The 21,597-nt window shown below is 40.0% G+C and overlaps 10 protein-coding genes across 10 annotated transcripts; 3 read left to right on the top strand and 7 right to left on the bottom strand. All coding sequences in view use genetic code 12, as the record gives it.

Annotated features, from left to right (window-relative positions):
* Positions 1-40: 40 nt before the first annotated feature.
* BTS1 (farnesyltranstransferase) lies at positions 41-1,114 on the bottom strand (the record flags this gene model as incomplete). The annotated part of the gene is made up of 1 exon (XM_051752365.1): positions 41-1,114. The coding sequence occupies one exon, from the start codon at positions 1,112-1,114 to the stop codon at positions 41-43; it is 1,074 nt and encodes a 357-aa protein (XP_051608430.1).
* Positions 1,115-1,319: 205 nt separating this feature from the next.
* Positions 1,320-2,420, top strand: KGF57_002992 (uncharacterized protein; the record flags this gene model as incomplete). Its single annotated transcript, XM_051752364.1, has 1 exon — positions 1,320-2,420. One exon carries the CDS (start codon positions 1,320-1,322, stop codon positions 2,418-2,420), a length of 1,101 nt encoding a protein of 366 aa, XP_051608429.1.
* Positions 2,421-3,452: 1,032 nt separating this feature from the next.
* Positions 3,453-4,913, top strand: KGF57_002991 (uncharacterized protein; the record flags this gene model as incomplete). The annotated part of the gene is made up of 1 exon (XM_051752363.1): positions 3,453-4,913. The coding sequence occupies one exon, from the start codon at positions 3,453-3,455 to the stop codon at positions 4,911-4,913; it is 1,461 nt and encodes a 486-aa protein (XP_051608428.1).
* A 61-nt stretch (positions 4,914-4,974) lies between these two features.
* Positions 4,975-6,864, bottom strand: KGF57_002990 (uncharacterized protein; the record flags this gene model as incomplete). The annotated part of the gene is made up of 1 exon (XM_051752362.1): positions 4,975-6,864. One exon carries the CDS (start codon positions 6,862-6,864, stop codon positions 4,975-4,977), a length of 1,890 nt encoding a protein of 629 aa, XP_051608427.1.
* Positions 6,865-9,817: 2,953 nt separating this feature from the next.
* KGF57_002989 (uncharacterized protein) lies at positions 9,818-10,582 on the top strand (the record flags this gene model as incomplete). The annotated part of the gene is made up of 1 exon (XM_051752361.1): positions 9,818-10,582. The coding sequence occupies one exon, from the start codon at positions 9,818-9,820 to the stop codon at positions 10,580-10,582; it is 765 nt and encodes a 254-aa protein (XP_051608426.1).
* Positions 10,583-10,931: 349 nt separating this feature from the next.
* KGF57_002988 (mitochondrial 54S ribosomal protein uL14m) lies at positions 10,932-11,351 on the bottom strand (the record flags this gene model as incomplete). Its single annotated transcript, XM_051752360.1, has 1 exon — positions 10,932-11,351. One exon carries the CDS (start codon positions 11,349-11,351, stop codon positions 10,932-10,934), a length of 420 nt encoding a protein of 139 aa, XP_051608425.1.
* Positions 11,352-11,883: 532 nt separating this feature from the next.
* Positions 11,884-13,107, bottom strand: KGF57_002987 (uncharacterized protein; the record flags this gene model as incomplete). Its single annotated transcript, XM_051752358.1, has 1 exon — positions 11,884-13,107. One exon carries the CDS (start codon positions 13,105-13,107, stop codon positions 11,884-11,886), a length of 1,224 nt encoding a protein of 407 aa, XP_051608424.1.
* Positions 13,108-16,120: 3,013 nt separating this feature from the next.
* On the bottom strand, positions 16,121-17,404 carry KGF57_002986 (uncharacterized protein; the record flags this gene model as incomplete). Its single annotated transcript, XM_051752357.1, has 1 exon — positions 16,121-17,404. One exon carries the CDS (start codon positions 17,402-17,404, stop codon positions 16,121-16,123), a length of 1,284 nt encoding a protein of 427 aa, XP_051608423.1.
* A 1,008-nt stretch (positions 17,405-18,412) lies between these two features.
* KGF57_002985 (uncharacterized protein) lies at positions 18,413-19,702 on the bottom strand (the record flags this gene model as incomplete). Its single annotated transcript, XM_051752356.1, has 1 exon — positions 18,413-19,702. The coding sequence occupies one exon, from the start codon at positions 19,700-19,702 to the stop codon at positions 18,413-18,415; it is 1,290 nt and encodes a 429-aa protein (XP_051608422.1).
* Positions 19,703-20,277: 575 nt separating this feature from the next.
* KGF57_002984 (uncharacterized protein) lies at positions 20,278-21,525 on the bottom strand (the record flags this gene model as incomplete). The annotated part of the gene is made up of 1 exon (XM_051752355.1): positions 20,278-21,525. The coding sequence occupies one exon, from the start codon at positions 21,523-21,525 to the stop codon at positions 20,278-20,280; it is 1,248 nt and encodes a 415-aa protein (XP_051608421.1).
* Between the last annotated feature and the right edge of the window lie 72 nt (positions 21,526-21,597).

The raw sequence follows: 21,597 nt of genomic DNA, 5'->3' as shown, positions 1-21,597 counted from the left end.
CTGTTTTCACTTTGGCATATTTTCTTTTGGCCAAACTGCCTCACAAATCGCAAAGACGTTCAATCAATTTATACAAATCAGAACTACCGTATCCAAATTCCTCAAGTAAGGTGTGAAACTTCTCTTTGCACAGCATCAACATGTCGTGTGTTTCCTGCATCGTATTCTCATCATGCAAGTATTTTACTGCCTGTTGCAACAACTCTGGTTGCTTACTTCGTAGTTTCAGTGTCCTAAATTCGTAAAGTAGCTTGTGCACAGGCGAATTCTCCGCATGTAGTTCTTTACGTAAATTCATTAAAATAGGAAGCGACAACTTCCCCTCAATCAAATCCTCCCCTGCAATACCTTTCATGGTTGAGTACCGCGCGTCCACCAAGTTCAAGTAATCATCTCTTATTTGGTATATTATCCCAGCTAAGTTTGCAATTGCAAGAACTTTGTTGAGCTCGGCCTCCGGTAGAGGTTTGGCTGTGAAGGCATCAAGTAACTTTACTGATAACCGAAACAATCCACCAGTCTTGTTTTGGACCATTCGCAAGTATTCTTCTATTGTGGGTAAAACCTTGAGTTCGGGTAGGTAGTCTCGCCAATAAATATCAAAACCTTGGCCCTGGTGCAAATTTATCATCTCCATTTCGAATGCGTCACACACATCTTGTTCACGCTGTTGCAAATCAACATTAACATCTGGGCTCAAATAATATCTACTCAATAGATGTGAAGCTAGTCTCATTGCTTTAAAATACATCAAATTGGCGCAATTTATGGTCAAGGCTGTCCCATATTTCACATGGGCGGACGGAAATCCACGACGATATTTTGAGTTGTCTTCGATATCGTCGATAAGTAACGACGAGTTGTGAAGTAGCGATATGATGTCATAAACATGATTCACGGCGTAAGCTGTTTTGTCATCAAAAAATAGCTTCTGAAACTCTTTAATGAAATTCCTTCGGATGTTATTGTTATTACTAGGCAAATTACTCAAGTATTCATATGGTTGGAGAATCGGCTCTTGCGTATTGGGCGTTCCATCCCTGTTCAAGAGTGTTTCGGATGAAGACTGTCCGTTGACATTTATGATACCCTCTATATCTATCTGGTCTTTCATAATCTTAAGAGGTAAAAAGCGTAGATACCGGGATCACGTAAAGAATACTTGTGACATAAATGTATGCATAATGCGCACGCTACCAGTGAAATTTTAAATGTAGACTTACACGTCATAGGTAACAAGGATTCACATTCACAGACACAGGTTAATTTGCCCCTCAGTCCAGTCATTGAATACACATCCACAATTGCACATACAAGAGATGGACTTTTTATGGACAAATCTTCCTCCAGTGACAAAGGGCTGGTGCGTGGCGTCGATGACCATATCGACACTTGTCACCATGGACAAATTGAAATCTGTAAATCTATGGTTCATACCGGGCAAAATATACAACCAGAACCAAACATGGCGACTAATAACTTCATTTGTGACATTTGGCGATCTCAGTATGGGATTTGTTTTCCAATTGTGGATCATTTCTTCTTCGTGTCGAGCGATAGAAAGTCTTTACCAAACAAAGTTTACCCAATTTCCGTTATACATTGTTGACGATTTGTCTAGAGAGCAATTGGGTATTTTGAGACAATTGATTGAAAGAAACAGGTCGATTGACTTCTTGTACTTTATTATGCAAATATGCGTGTCAATCATTGTTTGTGCCACGATACTTTTTTACAAGATGGGTATACTTTTACCTCAATTGGGACTCGTTTTGATTCTGGTGTTTCAATATTATAACTCCAAGTTGACACCATTGGAAATGGTTAATTTTTTTGGATTTCAGTTTAGAAATATGTACCATCCATATTTTGTGGCACTCGTTAATTTGTTAGTGAGTAGTGCAGGGGCTGGACAGAACTCTGAACCAAACCAGAATCGAAGTGGTAACTTTGGTCGTATCGCGTTGTGGAGTATAGAGTCAGTATTGAGAAACCCGCAAATATGGTTTTATTTTATCAGTTTTGGCTTGGGCCATCTTTGGTGGTGCACTAGGGAAGTCATTTTAGGAAGTATGCATTACAACGATGCAGGAGATGCAACGAGTCTAGATGTTGATGAAAGAAGTAGAAGAATCAAGAGGAGACAATTGCTCAAACAGAATGGTGTTTGGAAATTTGATTTGGTGAAGGAGGCGTTGGTGATTTTGATGTTGCCTCCATGGTACTGGATTATGTTGTCGAAAATAAAGCAGCAACGGCCACTTGGGAATCGTCGTCAACGTCCGATGCCTATTGAACTAGAGGATGCCCTACAGGAGGATTTGGGAGAGCGTGTCGAGGAAGATGGTGAAAATGCAGACGACTTAGTCGATGAACATCAAGAGGGGAATGTCATGCAGAATTTACCACAAGTGGATTGATAAGTACGTGGCGGATGTCAAAGATTTATGCTTAAAACCATGTTACACAGTTCCACTAAGTTTTCTGTGATGCAATTTGACTCCATCTGGAATCTTTGGTTTGGTTTTTTTAGTCTTTTTTTGCAACAAAAGTTTTTTTTGCAACTCCATAACAAACTTCAAAGTCAAAGTTTATTCCTACATTAAGTTCCACGCGTCGTCATGAGCCATCCTGTAATTGAAAGTCGATCCAAACCAATAGCACCAAGAATGACTCGATGTTGGAACCTTTATGATCGGTGCCAACAGTACATTGAACAAAAGCATATCCGCAAAATCCAAAGACATATATCTATCCTCCACTCTCAACTTGATGAGACGAAGCAATTGCTTACATTGCATAGAAGAACAATCAAGGAGGTTCATGACATGAGACATTTCCTTAGCCGTGTAATCAAGATACAGATGTTAAAATTGTTCAATGATTGTCTTTCACCTAGTGGCTCATCCAAAAATCCCCTTGAATTACTTTTGACTAATTGATTCCCAGGAAATGATTGTTCAGTGGCTATTACCGCCACTTGAAACCTTTTACAAGCAAGCTGAGATGATGTGTTCGATGGGATTTGCCAAAAGGACGTTGCTCTATTCTGCATTCGAATTCCGTGACGATTTGGACAAATTAGTAGGATAAGAAGATATCTGAAATTGATGATTACAAAAAGGGTATATTGACATCGAAGGGGAAGATAGAGGAGTTGGAGGAGAAGTTGGTTACTTGATTGGCACGTGACAGAAATGACGCATAAAACCTGACTAAGAAGACTGTGGCTCAGAAGAAACTGGTGAGCTTTGCTCAATGATGCAGTCTCTTCATATATCTATGCATGTACTGTCAAATAGATTGATGAAAGTTCAGTAATCATTGCAGTCTCTCTTATGTGTAAACCTCCTTATGCAATTTGTTGCGTGAATTCTTATTGTTTTTTTCTTTTTCTTTTTTGCAACACATTTCCCACTCAAAAAAACAAACCACACCGAAGTTCAGCCAACATGTCTTCCTCTCTGTTCTCCTCAGGCAGTCTGAGAGGGTGTGTTGTAGTTGATGCTGCCACCCCAACCACTGCCATTCCAGCTGCTGCTACTCCAAATGGCTCTGACCCGCTTCCTCCTCTTCCTCATCCTCCTTCAATTGAATCCACCACCCCACAATCTCGTTGCAACGATCTACCAAACCAATTCCACCAATTCTTCAACGACAACTCTCTCGACCTTCTCGTACACCAAGTCCATGACCTTAAGCTGTCTACAATCGAGGGCCAACGTCAAATCCGGGCAGTGATGAATATGTTCCATTTCCTCTCTGAATGTAAACGGGAAATCCTCGATAGCTTAGTTACGATAAAATCCATATTGGAAGCCAAGTCAGGGGAGGAGTTGCAATCGATTAGAAATCGGTTGAACTATGCGGTTGCAAAAGAGGAAATCTATTCTGAAGTTGTTGGGTTGTTTGAATACATTGTGAGTACACCCTTTGATGAAAATGACAGATCAAGTCAGTGGGAAGAGTGCGATTTTGACGTTGCAGAGGAGTGCGAGGAATACCAATTGCAGAATATTGAACTCTCAGCTGCTAGGAATTTGAGTGCCATGAGGAAGTTGGTGCGACACTTGAATCATGAGGTTCATTCAGTTGCTCCTAGCACTGGCAACCGGGATAGTGCGCGGGAAATGCCAAGAGAAAGGCAACCAAACGTGGTGGACACATATGGGGTGGTTTTAAGCTTTGAATTGGTGCAGGATCCACAACAGCAATTCGAGCCTATGGTTGAAGGAACTCAAATTCCTAAAATTGAGCAGATTAAGGAGATTGAGGAGACTGAAGATGAAAGTGGGACCGGTGTTGCCAAAGGCCAGGTTGCAGAGATTGACAGCACCAAATCGTCTAGAGTTGAAGCTGTAGAGAACCTGCTTCAAGGAGTGAATCAAGTGTTGGAGGAAGATTTGACTGAGTTTGCTGGGGAAGTTTCCAAGCACGTTGTGGGTGAAGCCATCAACAACGTTGAGGCGGCTGCAAAAGTAAATGTTGTCGCTCCAACACAGATTGATGGTCCGGACGACGTTAATGCACAAAGCATAGTAAAGGAAATTGTTACTGAGGTTGTACGGAAGGTTGGAACGGAATCTATTGCTGAGATCATTGGACAAGCTGTTCATGACTCGATTGCAGAGGCTATCGGGGAAGAAAAGGAAGCAGAAAATTCCAATCAAACCGTAACTCCCAAAGAGAAGATAGCTGATGATGCTGTCGTTGCAAACGTTGTTGGAAAAGTTGCTGAGAAGCTAGCTCTGGGTTTACTCGAACATGTTGAAGAGAGCCTTGTGGAAGAGTTTAACGAATCTGTCTCTGACGTACCTTCTCAAAGCATCACCACATCCAATGGTCAAGAGATTGAGTGTGTTGCTGAAAAAGCTTCAAGGCAAGAGCACCAAGCATTCACTGGCTCTAACTAAAATTCAAAGTCTAAATATCTAGCTAATAAAAAATGTGTAGAAAAACCTATTCTAGCAACATCTACTTACCAACATCCTTCAACTTCTCCAACTGTTCAGCCAATCCAACAGGCACTTCAACAGCCTCAGGAGCATCATCAGCTCTCTTCAACCCTTTAACATCAGTCTCTTTCTTAGTTTCCTCCTTTTGTTTCTTTTCACTAGGAGTCATGACCAAATCAGCAAAATTCAACCTTGATCCCTTGTCATTAGCAGAAGCAGCGGCAGCAGAAGAAGAAGTAGAATCATCAACATCGTCGGCAGTTTCATTCCATTCAGCCAACTCCTTTTCGTGTTCTCTTTCAATTGCAAATTGAACTGCTTCCAACACATCATTACATAAATGTTTTGGTTTGTATTTAGGTTCGGTACCTTCTTGATAAACACCAGTCTTGACCAAGATGGAAAACCACGAGACGTCGTGAGAATTGGCAAATCTGATATCGGACTCAGGAGTATCTCCAACAAAGTAAACCGTGGATGCTGGTGGCAATTGCAATGTGATTTGGTCGGGTTTGCCAACTTCGGCCAACTTGGCAAGATTCTTCTTGGCTGCGTTGTAGTCTTTGTGTGCTTGTTTTTTCGAAACGCCGATATTGACTTCTCTTTCCTTCTCTTCTGCATCCAATGCATCTTCATCTTCATCTTCATCTTCGGAGTCAGAAAAGTTGTAACTTTCCAACTTCTCTTGATTGATGATTTCTTCACCATCTTCATTGATCAAAATATCGGCATCTTTGGCATTGGGATCATTTATACTCAATTTTTTCAAATGCTCATCCAATACACCTTGTCTCCAATGACTCAATACTTTATTGGCAAACTTAAAAGTTCCAACTTGTGGCTTACCAAATCTATTCACCTTCAATTCTTTGCCAGTGTGTTCACGGTACAAAGCAGCAATGGAAACTTGTAACGCACCCATACCATATCTCGACAATTTATAATTTGTAGCCCAGATGAAATCAGAATGAGCGAAATAAATCTGTGGACCTTCGTCAAATGTAGTAGACTGCGTACCCATAACTCCCTTTTTCGATAACAACAACTCCAAGATGATTTGTTGATCAGCGGCCCAGTTTCTCGAATCGGCAAACACCAAGATGGCATCGATTGGAGTCTTGCTGAAGTCGACATCTCTGGTACAAATCTTCTCCTCCTCGGTCAAATCATGGTAAGGAGACACAGCTGGGTTCCATTTCAAGATGTCCAATGGGGTGTACACATTTTTGAATCCATATGATTCGGCAACATTACGACAAACGTTACCAACACCACCTACAACAAGAACATTTTCATAAACACCAACTAGATCCTTCATTGGTGTGTGTCCTTGGATAATTTGGTCTGGGGTAATAGTGCAGTTCAATCTTTTGCTCAAATCGTCAGCTCTTTGCTTTTCGGGTTTACCACCTCCATTGGTGACAAAGATTGAGGGGACTTTGATATTGTACTTGTTTTCACCATTCAACAACTTCATGGCTTCAACAGCTTGAGGAATAGTGTTGGGCCCTCTTAATATAACCCCATCAATATCGAAACAAAATGCATACGACGCAACTCTTTCGTGATCAACCACATCCTTCTTATTTCTCTTGATGATGGATGCGTTTCTGGACAATTTGGCCAACGAATCAACTTTTTTCAAATTGGCAGAAGATGATTTCTTCAAGTTACTATTGCTTGCATTCTTGTTTAATGACGATGACGATGACAATTTTGTCAACCCGTTTTGCCAGTTGTTTAAATCCGATAATGAAAGTGAAGAAACCCTATGCTTTCTTGATTGTGGGGTCAAGTCATCAATACCGTCGTTGTTTAAATACGATTGGAACTGAGCACCACCATCCTCTTCAATAACTTGCTCGTTCAGTTGTTGTTGTTGTTGTTGTTGTTGTTCTTCTTTCGACATGTTTGTAAATTGAGTGTAATCAAGTTATGAGTTTGTACTTGTATGTACTTGGCTGAAATCTATTTGATTGATTGGGACTAATGTGTGAATAAGATTAAAGAAGGAAGACAGGAGAGGGTTAAATAAATTTTACAGAACAGGAAATTTAATGATCCTTTTATAATGCGTTCGTTGTCCTGTGGATTATTTTTTTTTGTTTGTTCTTGTTGAATTTGGCGCTTTGACAAAATAGAAACGGAGCACAAAGACGGAGAGGACAAGAAAATCAACTACGTAATGCAAGTTTAAAAACTTCTTTGGCTTACAACATTCGGTTGTTTATGTTCGGTGTTTCGTAAATCTTTGCTCTTTAGCAGTAGTAACTGGACCAAACCGTCCTGCAATAGACATAATGAGGAGGGGGGGGCGTGTTGGTGAGACTAATAAGGGAGTTCAATACGAGATAGCAAAACTGAGTTGAGTCTGATTTCAAAGGGCGGTCGGTAGTTAGACATCTTGGTTGCAGTCAATATAACATCAACACCTTAGGTGAAGTTCCCTATATTTATTCGGAGAATGCTACATTGACGTCGTAAAACACCGATAGGCAGATATTATACTCGTGTTGAAGATAAATAATCGTACAAGATAATAAACTGCAAAGGTTAGAGAGAAAAAAAAAAAAAATTTTATCACTGTAATACTTTAAAGACAGTAAATTGCAACGTCTAAACTCCATACACCTTTACTGGTTGTGGGATAGTATATACTTGTTGGTATTCCACCTTCAATATTAGGCTATGTTTGATATGGTACATAGTAGAGTATCCTGTATATAATACTTCTACTGTGGGTAGTGTAAGAAAGTCCGAAAAATTAAACAATACAAAATTCTAGTTTTGTGTAATTATGCATGTTTGTCTATGATTGCTACGGTTTTATTAGCCACCACGACAACCACTACTTACTACTACAATCACCATCAAATAAAACAGTCTGCCATGTCTGTATTACAAGTAGATGTAGTAATTATATGCAGCCGTAGTAAGTGTCAACCTGTATTATCAGTTTAAGTGTGTCCTCGACATGAGATAAAATACTGAACAGAGAGATAACGCAATTGAGCATTACTGATGATATACTTTCCTCTGTATATGCATAGTGCGTAAAATATCAACAATAGCTTATTTGTAGCTGCTGCATAGTTTGTATTATTCTGTGTATTTTGTGTGGTTTGAAACCAAACAGTAAGTCTGATGTGTATGTCTATGGGCTTGTGTATCTGTATGTAAGAGAACACGTTCTATCTTTGCACTGTAAAAATGGAAGTGGAAGAGGGAACTGTTTGTGTTACCAATGCGAAGAAAGAGTTGATTTTATTTTTTTTCAATTGTATTGTATTGTATTGTATTGTTTTGTCTTTTGCTGAAGTCCGAAGTCCATTTCAATGACATAACAGATATAGAGAACTTCACTGCTTGTGTAGCTATAGGATAGTTCTCTTCCGAACTTCTCCTTCTTCCTCAGCCACGGTTTCAAATTGGCCCTGAGCAGTAACCCAAAATTTTTGTATAGAAACTTCAATCTTTTGTTCAAGAAGTGCATACTTTTGTTACAAGACTGGACTTGAAACTTTCATCAAATCATACCTATACTACCCCTCCTTTGCAAACTACTACACACACACACGCTTGCACACACGCATTCTCTTTCTCACTTTTGGTTTCTGTCTCTCTGGTTTTGCACTCTCGGCAATAAACCCTTGGCAATAGTTTCTGATGTTTGCAAAATTGTTTTTAACACCTTATGCATTGTGTCTCTTTGACAAGACCCCCCATCCATTTGAGACATAATAATGTTGTTGATGATGATGTGATTATTGCTCTGTCTAATGCAGAAGAGGTAAAAACGTAGACAAGAGAATACCATGTGATGAAAGTGCAATGTTGGTTGTACTCGTTACCTCTCAACATGTCAAAATCGAATCTGGATTCTCATATTTAGAGACTAAAGAGTTAGTTGTAAAGTGGGGGCGTATAAGCAAGATCAAAACAGCTCAATGGGTCCAAAATGAGAGCTACTCGTAAAGTTCAATATATTGAAAGATGCCCATAAACAAAATAAAAATAAGCTCTAAGAAATTATATTCAAATTCCACAACACAGATTTGTGTATAAATATAAACAGACACTCATACGCCACAGACAATATTTCATGCTAGCTGACTATATCTATGCCCATGGGTAGGTACATGCAGCATCTGGATATCTGGACAGAAAACATGTTCAACATAATGATTAGGTGTACAAGTCAATACCCCATGTGATACAGAAAATCAGTATGAATGCAACATTACATAATGATTACGTAGCACATATAAAAAAGTCACTCTTCCGTAGTGAGTTGGTAAAAACCCACCTGGTTGGTAAAAAAAAAAAAAATCCAACCCCGAAAATTGCAGACAAACCATTTCTTAAAATTGCTAAATTCAATCTCACAAGTGCACTAGTCTATAATTCTCAAGTGTAATTGACTAAAACACTATGACCAATATACTGCTCCAATGTGCTGGAATTTGACAATTTATCCACCAGTCAACACGTGAGTACGCTTATGTAATTCTTACATAAGCATATTGGTGTAAATATTACACAAACCTCCTATTTTCACATCTCTTCTCATTCACTCACTCTATATGTATATTATTTTACAAGCGTTACATTCAATTTCCTTTAGTTGCTCTAATAACTTCAATTTAGTTTTATATACCAAATTACATGTTAGCTTTTACTTCAATTCTTCTTTGCATCTTTGATTAAACTTTATTGTTGAAGTGCATTTTATCTTTGCCAAAGTTGCAGTCACAAAACTCATAGAATTGGCTTGTGGAAGAGATTGCTGTTGAAATACCACAAGCTTTGCCTTTTTTCTAGATAATACGTCACAACCACATATCATCATTTTCTATTCAGATATGGCAGTCGCACGCGGTACTCAAACATCTGCATCACTTCACAATAGCTACACTGTGCTGAACCCAAGAAGAAGAGTGGGCAACCCCTACATCACCACCATTGATTTCATTTCTATTGTCATTGGGCTCTACGGATACCACGAAGTCACGTCATTCCAATTACCACCACACTTGAAAGACGCAGGCCACTGGCAATTCCTAACCAACTTGTCCCTAGTCTACTCCCTTTTCGTATTCATTGTTGGATTCGTTGCTCATGTAACCAAGTCGCAAACATTATTCCTATTCAAGAACAATTTGCACCCCATTGGCTTGGCTTTAGAGACAATCGTTGCTGGAGTGTACTGGCCATTACGCTTATTCTTTCTTCATTTATTGACTAAGGACCCTGACAATTTCAATTTGCCATTGGTGACTGACTTGTGCATCCACTTGATGCCAGTTACAAGTTTACTTGTTGATTATTTGGTGTTTATGCCGCGTTGGACAATCAGTGATAACACCGCATTGGGATTCGTGGTGTTGTTGACGACTTTTTATTGGTTCTTGTTGGATAACTTGATTGATGTTGAAAAGGGCGGTAGTTATCCGTATGAGTTTATGAATGTTGAAAAGGATAGTCAACGTATTGGTGTGTTTGTTGTGGTTGCGGTTGTTGCATTTGCTCAGTTTTTGGTTATGAGACGGGTTTATGATTGGGTTGTGGGCAAAACTGAGGAGGCTTCTGAGCTTATTGATGAGGAGCTAGATAAGAAAGAGTTGTGAGGAAAGAGCATGGTTAGTAGATAGAATTTTTATATCTTTACCAGGTATAACAATTTGGGTTATACCTAGACATGGTTTATACTTGTAGATGTTCGCCTTAGAGAAGATATAACGATTCAATGCTCACTTTTCCTTTACGAATATCACAATCCTTGGGATCGGCACATAATACACTCTTACAATTCATATCAAGCAAGTCGATTCTTTGTTCATCGCTCTGTTATACCTATTTACAAAACTCTGCGCCTTTCAAAGCTTATCCACCCACTCCATTCCATCCCTAGCTCCCTTCATCCTCACCCTTACCCTCACCCTTACCCTCACCCTTACCCTCACCCTCGTCTTCTCTTTAAAAAGTCTTTGGAGCCAACGATACAATCTTGTTATAATTCAAATCCCTCAACTCCTTAGCAACAACCGAACTAATCCTCGTTCCCAAAGGTTCACCGTTCTTATTAATCAACACACAAGCATTATCGTCAAACCTAACTACCGACCCATCCGGTCTTCTAAAAGGAGCCCGCTGCCTAACAACAACAGCACGACATATATCTCTTCTCTTGACTCTATTCGATGCCTGTGCAGCTGCTGATGATGCTGAAGACGATGATGAATCAACATTTGTTGGTCTTGCTTGTTTGACGACACAGGTGATTTGGTCGCCGATTTGGGCACACGATTTGGGGTTGTGGCGGAGCACTTTGATGCACTCGACTACTTGGGCACCGGAGTTGTCTATTACGTTGAGGAGTGTCTTGAGGTAGATCATTTGGGGTACTGCTTAGTCAAGTTGGTGAAATTTTTTTTTTTCTATCAAAACATTTTTTATTTTTTATTTTTTTTTTTTTTTCGTCTTCACCAATACACACTCCCCCTAAAGAATATGCTCAGAGGGTGAAAACTGCTACATTTAATCTAGTGCCAATGCTAGTTGCGACCAGAGCTCAGCTTGTCAGCGATAAACCCACTAGCAACGAGCCGCAACTATTCATAGCCCTGTAGCTTCTAACCTCCTTATATACTCTACAGTTTCAACAACTTTTGATATTTATCTCTATTCATTCTCACACGATGTGGGTATATACTACTATACTCTAGTATTTCCACTCATAGAACACACACACACACCAGCTACTGAATACAAAAACAAATGAATAGCCTCAAAGCAACAAATCAAAAAGTTCAAGTCAAAGGCAAAAGTGAAAAAAAAATAGGTCTCTCTGTGCGTGCCATTCACCAGAAACAACACCAACAGTGAACCTTATTTCAACTCAACAAAATGCCTTACTCTCTTCATCAACTTACAAGGTCTTGTCCAAGAATTCGACAATTCTCTTGATACCAAAGTATTCCTTGTCGTTGATTTGGGTGACCTTCAAGTTTGGATTGTCTTCAATTTCACCAAGAACAGCGTTTTCCAAGAAAAGACCGGCATCGTGAACACCTTGTGGTTCGATAAAGACTTCAAAGTAAGCTTCGTTGCTTCCACCACCGTTGGTCCATGAGTGCTTCTTTGGGTCGTAAACACCACCGGATTCAGCTGGTCTCTTCAATGGGGATCTCAAAGCGTATTCAGAGAATTCCAAGATATCATCCAAGAAAGATTCGTGTTCACCCAAAACGACAAAGACGGAGTAACCTGGCTTGGAGTAAGTTGGAATTCTGGCCCAGTCGGAGTTCTTCTTGTCTGGAGTGTTACCTGGAGAAACAGTCAAAGTTTGAACGTTGTTGTCGTTAACCAACAATGCACCTCTGTCTGGTTCGGAGAAGAATGAGTATTGAACAACATCTCTGGCTTCGTTATCGTAGTATGAGTGACCTTCAGTGTGTTGAATCTTGTCAGCGCCCAATTTAACCCATGGAGAAACCAAAATCAATGATCTTGGGTATGGCAATTCTGGGTTTTGTTCCTTGTACAAGTATTGAGTGAAAGTAGTAGACAAGTGACCACCAGCAGAATCACCAATGAATCTAAAGTCAGTGTTACCTTCCTTGGCCAATCTAGTGTAAGTAGCAGTCAATTCGTGCAATTGGGTCAACAATTCGTTACCGTAGGAAGCCAATGAGTAGTCCAAGAACAAGACAGACAATTTTTCTCTCTTTGATGGTTCAACCAAGCTGTAGATGGCAAGGATACTTTGAGCTTGGGTTGGAGCAGTTTGACAGTAGTATCCACCACCGTGCAAGTAGATAATGATTGGGTCATCCTTTGATCTGTTCTTAGCTTCAACCAACCAGATGGAGTTTTTGTCGTATCTAACATTGTAGTTGTTCAAACCTTGGGTGACTCTTGGGAATTGCCAAGCAGTCAATGAAAACAAAAATGAGTTGGAGTAGAATGAAACAATCTTAGCATCGAGAATTGGGAAAGCCAATGACTTTCTGCAGAACAAAACCTTCAATGATTGGGTCAAGTTGTTTCTGTATCTTTCATTGATACCACCCTTGTATGGGAAGGTGATGATGAGCCAAAGAGACTCGAAGATGAGACTAGCTAAAACTTGCAAACCGTGAACTGAAACCATCCTGAATTTGTAACAATTGTAGTTGATTCCTAATGAAGAAGAAGAAAAAAAAGAAAAAAAGAGATGAAGGAATTGAGTCAATTGAAGGAGGAATTGATGGGATATTTATATTCTTTTGGACAACGTAAACGATTGTGGAGTTTTTGAGTCTATAGAGCAAAGAAAACTGTGGATCCACGGATAAGTAATGCTATAGAACACTGCAACAAGCAAGAGAAGAAAAATAGAGCTGAATTTGTGATACAGAATTGAGATATATTTAACCGCTGTGCGCAGGGTAATGTTATATGCAAGAAAACCCCGAAACCTTAAGTTTGTAAATAGTTCCAATAATATAGAGAAGTTGGTGATACAAAGACGAATATCCCATACTGAATTAAAAAATAGAACGCTTATTAATTTGGTTTTCCATTAATTTTCCAAAATTGCTCTCTCCCTGGATAGAGTCTCTCGTGCTTTGTTTGCTTTCTCCTTTTTTTTATTTTTATTTTGCAACATTGACTTCCGGGAGTAATAGGGACTGGGTGGGTTTCTGGCACATGGCAACCTAAGCCATAATTGAGCAGATGCATGGATCTTCGTTTTGATAATAGGATTCTATATTACAGGAAGCATTGACTCAATTGAGCCTGATTTCAATTCTTTTTTTTTTTTTTTTTTTTGATTAGTCAATTGCTTGTAGTTCTAGTGGTTATTGTTCTAGACAGAAACGAACGATTGCTATCTTGCACTGACTCCTTACTTACCTAAACCGTAAGGCACACTTTGACAGGTTTCACAATTCCGGCACTAGTGCCTCGTCCTCGTCCTTGTCACCTCCTGCACCATCTCCGTTTCACTGTATAAGAGAGAGAGAGCAACCTTTTCGTAAAACACAGTTCGGTTGCAGTTACTCTAATACCCCCCCTATTCTCCTATAGGTAACTTTTCCAAAAGTAGTAACAAAACTCAATTGACGGAAATGGACAACTGTGGTTCTCTCTACAAAGCTCTTAACCTTGTGCGCCGGTTATCTTTGCTCTCACCCCAAAGAAAAAATGAAAAAGAAACACCCGTTCCGCGCTTACACAAAATAGCCAACAAACAATAAGCATACTTTAATTTTCATAGATGATCAGCTATTTGTACTGCTACAAATATTACACCCCCCTTCCCCTCCTTCCCGTAAATTGTAAAGTAGTTGAATTCGTTCGCTGCGTCGGATTTCACTTGGAAAGTGAAAAGACACGGTTATGCTATTTCACGAGGTTGATGTCTCATGATTGCTAGATAGTTGGTCTCGCTTGCAGGGTTGAGAAAACCTTATTTTCTACAAAGTCAAACAACAAAAGAACTCAATTGCAAATTGAAGTGCAAAACATGCGTGGGGTGGAGAGGAGTAAAATCAAAAAGAAGGAGGAGGAGGTAAGGTAGTGGAAGCAATGCTAAAATGATATTTTTAGCACTTCGTACATTAAGTTAGTGGTGTTATAGTTGTGCCGTTCTTGTGAAAGTAAATGTAAATGAAAATCACTTACTTATTCTCTAAAATCACAAAATAAATTAAAAACAAGAAGAGAAAAAACAAGAAGAAGATGATGATGTGAGAGAAGCAAATGTTGTTCAAACCACAGCACAGCTTTAGTTAATTGTGCATCTCTTTTGTGTGGGATTTTGAAGAGCAAGTAATGGCGTCATAATGCATATGCACTTCCGGAATTTACGTTTAACCACTTATGTATCCCCTAAGTCTACTTCGACGACTACTTTTTCCACTACTACTTACTAAACCCCGTGGAAAGATAAAACCTGAAAATTCGAAAGCAATTCAATACATTTGCGTCATTGTGTATGCATAAACACCCTCTCCATAACCAATTGAGCAACGTATCTGTAAGATCTACTTCAAATGTGCTCGCTATTCACACTACGAAAATCTAAAGATAGACAGCAACCCCATCCCAATTCTTCATTTCCTCGTTGGTAATTGTTACAGCCGTCGTGCAAAGTGAAGACCAAAAAAAAAAAAAGAAGAAAAAAAAAAAAGCCATCCTATCCTGGCTACATACTAAACCACAAAAGTACTTGAATTGCTATTCCATCTTTTTAAGAGACAATTGATTGGACGGTGCCCTGTTTTGTATCTTCGAAGGTTTTTGCGAGCTCAATTGAGTTTCAAAGTTGTTCGGAAGTGAAGAAAAAGTGGAATCTACTACCCGCGCTTATCTGTCTTTGTGTGTGTTGCTGTTGTTGTTATTGTTGTAGTGCTTTGGAAATCCACAGCCCTGCATCTTCTCACCTCTAATTACAACAAACACAAACACCATACAAGTTATTTCCTTTGCCGTGGAAGAGACACCAAAGTACGAAGCAACAACTTCTTTCTAAAATTAGGGTGGACAAGCTCACAGATAAACAATAGGGACCAGGAGTCTAGGTGCATATCATTGATTTGTCATAAATTTTAAGCTGGCATTCCGGTCCTTCTGTGACATTATTTGCGTACAATGATTGACTCGGTGCAAGACGGTTCCAATAAGCCACACATTGACTGACGTCACGTATCAAACACACAGCCACTACTTTTAGGACATTGTCGGCAGTAGTACATACCACTACAGAACTACAGAAGACGCTTGTATCTTGTCAAATCAATGGGGCGTCTTCTTCAACGCCCAAACTTCGTTTTTTTTTTTGATTTGTAAAGTTTGCGCGTTCGAAAAAATCAATCTAGACCATCGCGCAATCAAAGGGCAAAAAATAGCCAGAATCTGTAACCACAGTTGCAGCAAAGTAAACATTGGCAGTTAAAAGACCAGTTGACGCAGAAGTCGAAACTTTTGGATCTTAGCTCGTTGCTTTTGACATGTAGCAAAAGAGAGGGGTATTTCTATCTGCGGGCAGGGGGCAGGAACATCTCTACAAATAGTCTACTCAGATCATTTGTATCTTGCGTCACACGTAGTGACGTATTTCTATTCTTAGAAAAACAATCTAAATCTAATTTCAGAGCGTTGGGGACTCTCTCCATCGCTTATAACTTTCCATTGGTTGTCTTTGTCGTATCATCTGCACTCAACGTCTTTGCCTCTTCACCAACAACCAAAGTCTTGTTCAAAAAGTCGACAATTCTCCTTACACCAAAAAACTCAACTGCATCTAACGACTTCACTTGCAAATGGGGATTCTGCTTTATTTTCTTGATGATGTGACTTTCAAAGAACAAAACAGAGTCATGAACACCCCATGGCTCAACAACGACATCAACATAAGCATCATTCGTACCTTGAGTCTTGTACTCATGTACCTTGGACTCAATGGCTCCACCAGAATCCTGCGTTTGTGGAACCAAGGGCGACTTAACTGCATATTTAGCAAATTCCAAAATATCATCTCTAAGCAGTTCATGTTCACCAGCAAGGATGAATGTAGAGTATCCCTTGGCGTTAAAAGTTGGAATATCATTCCAATCACTAGGCTTGTATTCAAGATTTCCCGGAGAAATTAAAAGATCAGCGTGATTCTTATCGCCAAGCAACTCAATGCGTCTCTCTTCCTTAAATATCTGGCTTTGAATCATATCGCGACTTTCGTTATCATGGAATGAGTGGCCAGGAGTGATTTGGTGTTGGTCGGGAACAATTTTCATCCATGGACTGATCAACACTGCTGATCTAGGCCATGGCAAGCTTGGATTCCTTGCTTGCTTCAAGTACTGAAGCAATGCCACTGATAAATTACCACCGGCCGAATCTCCTAAAAGAACAATGTTGTCATTACCCTCGGCAGCCAATTTTTCATAAGTGGCAACCAACTCGTACAATTGTTCTCCGACTAAAGCGCCAGCCCCAACCAATTTGTAATCAAGAACCAAAACCGAAGTTTTTTGCTTCTTTTCCTCATCAAGTAAATGATAGAAACTCAACACTGATTCGAGCTGTGATGGCTGGGTTTCCAAAAAGTATCCACCTCCATGCGAATATATGATGATGGGGTCAGACTTGGACCTATTTGGAGCTTCAACAAGCCAAATACTCTGTTTGTCGAATCTCTTTCCGTACTTGTTCAACTTGGTCAATGCTGGGTGCACCAATTTCAACAATGTGTTGATGATGAAGTTGTTGTTCATTATTCCAAGGAACGCAGCATCCCCCACTGGTAAAGTCAAGCCGGTACGGAAGACTTCCATCTTTAACGAATTGACTAAACTATTTTTGAATTTCTCATTGACACCGCCGAAAATTGGGTATTTCAAAACGACCCAAAGGAGTCTTATTGGGATACTGAGTATGATTAAAAGACCTCTAAGTGAAAGCATCTTCTAGGTGGTGGTGGTGGTGTTGGTGTTGGTGTCTCAGGTGTTCTTGTTGGGTAGTTGACGAAGGAGTTGTAAAGTGCTTGGTGATGAATCGAGAAAGAAGTATCACGTCTAGCGGGTACCTGGATTGTAAAGGAGACTTGTAGTTATCTGTATGGGTTAATCCATGATGACGGAAATTGACTTCCTAGAGTATTTATATATATATATATATATATATATATTTAAACGAATGCATTGACAATGAATAACTGTGGGTGGGGCTGGGGCGGTTCTCGGCACAGTCAAGGAACAATTCACATGCCGAAACTCAACTCAACTCAACAAAAAAACATAAACTTAAACTCACCAAGTTTGTTAACAACTTGATATGGAAAAAAAGCTTAAAGTTTACTTTCCCTACAAGGTTTTTCTGACCCCCCCCCCCCTTCCATCCGCAATTGAGTATTTCTCAGCTGTCCACGTGGTGAACTACAACTACACCAGTTTTTGACTGGATATCCGTAGTTTGTGGGAGACCCTTATGTTTAGTACGAGCATTCGCATTCCACGTCAAAAAAAAAAATTATTTATCGCCGCAGCGGAAATTAAATCGTCAGAGATCTCAGACATATTTTCGAAAGTGGGGAAATCGCGGGACAGAAAGGATCAAGTCGGATGTGGATGCAATGATTTATCTCTCAACTGCGATTCCAATCAGAAAAAAAAACTGAAATAGAGCTAGTGAGCCTGTCAATCAACTTGTATTCTTGATGTGCGTGTGAACATGAGTGTATTTGTGTGCATCGCAAATTTGTAATCAGAAAAGTTTGTCCAATTTTGCAGCTAAATTTTATATTTCTAGGATGGAAAAGTTAAGCAAATGGTTCTCTTGAAGAAAGATTTGTCATTTATAAAGAACTCGAAGCCCATAGTTCAGTTTGGGATGCAACTCTTCTAGATTACAAAGTGCACCCATCTCTACATACAACGACTCACCTCCTTTGCAATGTCAATGTACATGACTCGCTATAAAGTTTCCACGAGCTTCCCTTGTTTAACTTTGACAGTTGTCAGCAATTCCTCTTTCTCCGTGCTCACATCCAACGTCCTGTTCAAAAACTCCACAATTCTAACCACACCAAAAAACTTCAGTTTGTCCAAATTTTCCAATTTTAATTGAGGATTCTTCTCCAACTTCTTACCGATATCGCTCTCAAAAGTGACAACATGAGCATGGAGGGCCCAAGGCTCAACGACAACATCAATATATGCACCATTCTTACCATCAGTCTTGTATTCTTGTACAGCGGAGTTGACAATCCCACCCGAATCTTTACTTTGGGGCTTCAAATTGGACCCAACTGCGTATTGCGACCACTCCAAAATATCATCTCTAAACACCTCATGCTCACCTAGAATGACAAATGTCGAGTAGCCCCTGTCGTTTAGAGTTGGAATTTCCTTCCAATCTTCAACTTTGTATGGCAAATTACCCGGAGATATCAAAATATCAGCATAGTTTACTCCACCGAATAATGCTTCAAGTCGCTTTGGCGTTCCAACGAATCGTGCCTCCAAATAGTCTCGATTTTTATTATCATGGTACGAGTGACCTGGACTCAACTGGTACTTCTCGGGAACCATCTTCACCCAGGGACTCATCAAGACTGTTGATCTGGGCCACGCCAATTTTGGATTTTTCTGTTGTTTTAAATACTGTAAAAGGACAATGGCCAAGTTTCCACCTGCTGAATCACCCATCAACACAATATTGTCATTGCCCGCTTCGGCCAACTTAATATACGTTGCCGCCAATTCATCAACGTGAGAGCCAATAGCGCCTCCGCTTCCAACCAAATGATAATGAAGTGCCAATACGGATGTTTTTGTCCTTTTCCTCTCATCCAACAAATGGTACATGCCCAAGATTGTTTCGTATTGTTGTGGAAATGGTCCTGCTATATAACCACCCCCGTGACAGTAGATGATAATGGGGTCCGAAGTAGACCGGTTCTTGGCCTCAACGAGCCAGATGCTTTGTTGATCATATCTCATTCCATAGTTGTTTAACTTGGTCAAACTTGGAAGCAGAGACTTTACTGTTTTATTTATGATGTGATCTGCACCTTTTCCAAGATAAATAAAGTCTCTAACAGGGATGTCTAACCCGATTCGGAGAGCATGAATCTTCACTGAGTTGAAGAGATCGTTTTGGAATTTCTCATTGACGCCACCGAAAATGGCATACGAAATGAGAGCCCATATTAGCCTCGCTGGTATAGTGAGAATCACCAAAAATCCTCGAAGTGAAATCATTGTCAAAAGTAGGATTGAGAATGCGTGATTAAGTCTCTGCTTGGCAAATCCTCTGTAGGTTGAGTCTTATGGGATGATTCGATCCACTTTCACACTGCTTAGATGGATGTGACATAATCTATGCTATTTATGTGGAACATTTTTGGGCCTCGCTTGTACATAGTGGACCCCACACATTTCAATTTCTTTTTAAGGGAGAGAATGTAATCTCCGCGACGGATCTTAAAATGTCAGATATCAGCTACTAAGTTGGCATGAAGTGGGGGTTCCCCACAGAGCGAGCCTTCCCTCAATGAAATACTCCTGAGTAAAACACGGCTGCCTGGCTACAGAAACTATACTTTAGCCATCGTTCGCGTCGACTTCAAAGAGATTAACCCTGAGAATACGAGTGTTAAAAGTCACCTCCAAACACAGCCATTGATCTGTCGTATAGACCTACTACTGCTGTGAACCTTTCATGGCGCCACACTCGATTGTAACGCTGTTTATAAATACTACGGTACATCTTTGATACTCTTTTCTCAATAACAAAAAAACACTATACAGAGTAGCACTTTGCTCAACTCTTACCCCTAATCTTCATCCTCTTGCGAGACAACTAGAGTCCTGTTCAAGAACTCTGTAATTCTCACTATCCCGAAATACTCTACTGGGTCTAAATCCTTCAATTGTACTTGTGGATGACTCTTTACTAAACCAGCAGCATTATGTTCGAAAAAAATGGCTGATTCGTGTATACCCCACGGCTCAACCACAACATCAATGTACGCACCGTCACTACCACTAGTCTCAAACTCGTGTACAAAAGGCTTGAACCCACCACCTGAATCTTGAGAAGGGGGCTGCAATGGTGAACCTAGCGCATACCTGGCCCACTCTAACGCATCATCACGAAACACTTCGTGTTCACCTGTTATAACAAACGTGGAGTACCCTTTGTTGTGTAATGTTGGAATGTCACTCCAATCACTAGCTTTATATGGCACATTTCCAGGTGAAATGAAAAGATCGGCATAGTCCTTGTTTCCAAACAAGGCAACTTGACGTTTCGGATCAAGCATAAAGTTTTCCAGAACCATGTCGTACTTGAGATTGTCATGGTAAGAATGACCTGGTGTAAGTTGGTCTTTGTCGGGAACAATTTTTATCCACGGACAAATCAACACTAACGACTTGGGCCAAGGAAGCTGTGGCATTTTTTGCTCTTGCTTCAAGAGCTGCAAAAACACAATGGCCAAGTTACCACCACACGAATCCCCCATCAAAACAAAGTTGTCATTACCTTCCAAAGCCAACTTTGAATATGTTGCAGCTAGTTCATGAACTTGAGTTCCAATAAGATGTCCATGGCAAGCCAAGCCGTATTCAAGCACCAAAATTGACGTCCTTTCTCTCTTAACTTCCTCAAGTAAGTAATACATGCTCAATAAAGATTCAATATGTTGAGGCTGCGTCTCCAAAAAGAACCCACCCCCATGACAAAAGATTATAATTGGGTCTGACTTGGTTCGGTTGTCAGCTTCTACAAGCCAAATACTTTGCTCATCGTACCTTTTCCCATAGTTGTTCAATTTGGTTAAACTGGGGTAAAGTGTCTTGACGATTGTGTTGATGACAAAGTTTGTTTTGACTAAAGCCAACACTGAACTATCCTCCACCGACAATGATATTGCAAATTTGCATATTGCCAACTTCAAGGCCTTTGCGAGACTGTTGTGGTATTTACCCTTTGCCCCGCCGTCGAATGGGTATTTAATGGCAGTCCAAAGAAGTCTAATTGGGAGACCCAAGATGATAAAGATACCAATGACGGAGACCATTGCGACAGTAGTTCAATCGATAGACGAATCAATCACTCGTTTCCTATCTCATTTTTGCTCTATTTATAAAAT

Source organism: Candida theae (genome assembly GCF_024610275.1).
Source record: "Candida theae strain CBS 12239 chromosome Unknown scaffold2, whole genome shotgun sequence".
NCBI lineage: Eukaryota > Fungi > Ascomycota > Pichiomycetes > Serinales > Debaryomycetaceae > Lodderomyces > Lodderomyces theae.
Note: the sequence above shows the minus strand (reverse complement) of the source record. Positions and strands in the feature narration are given on the sequence as shown.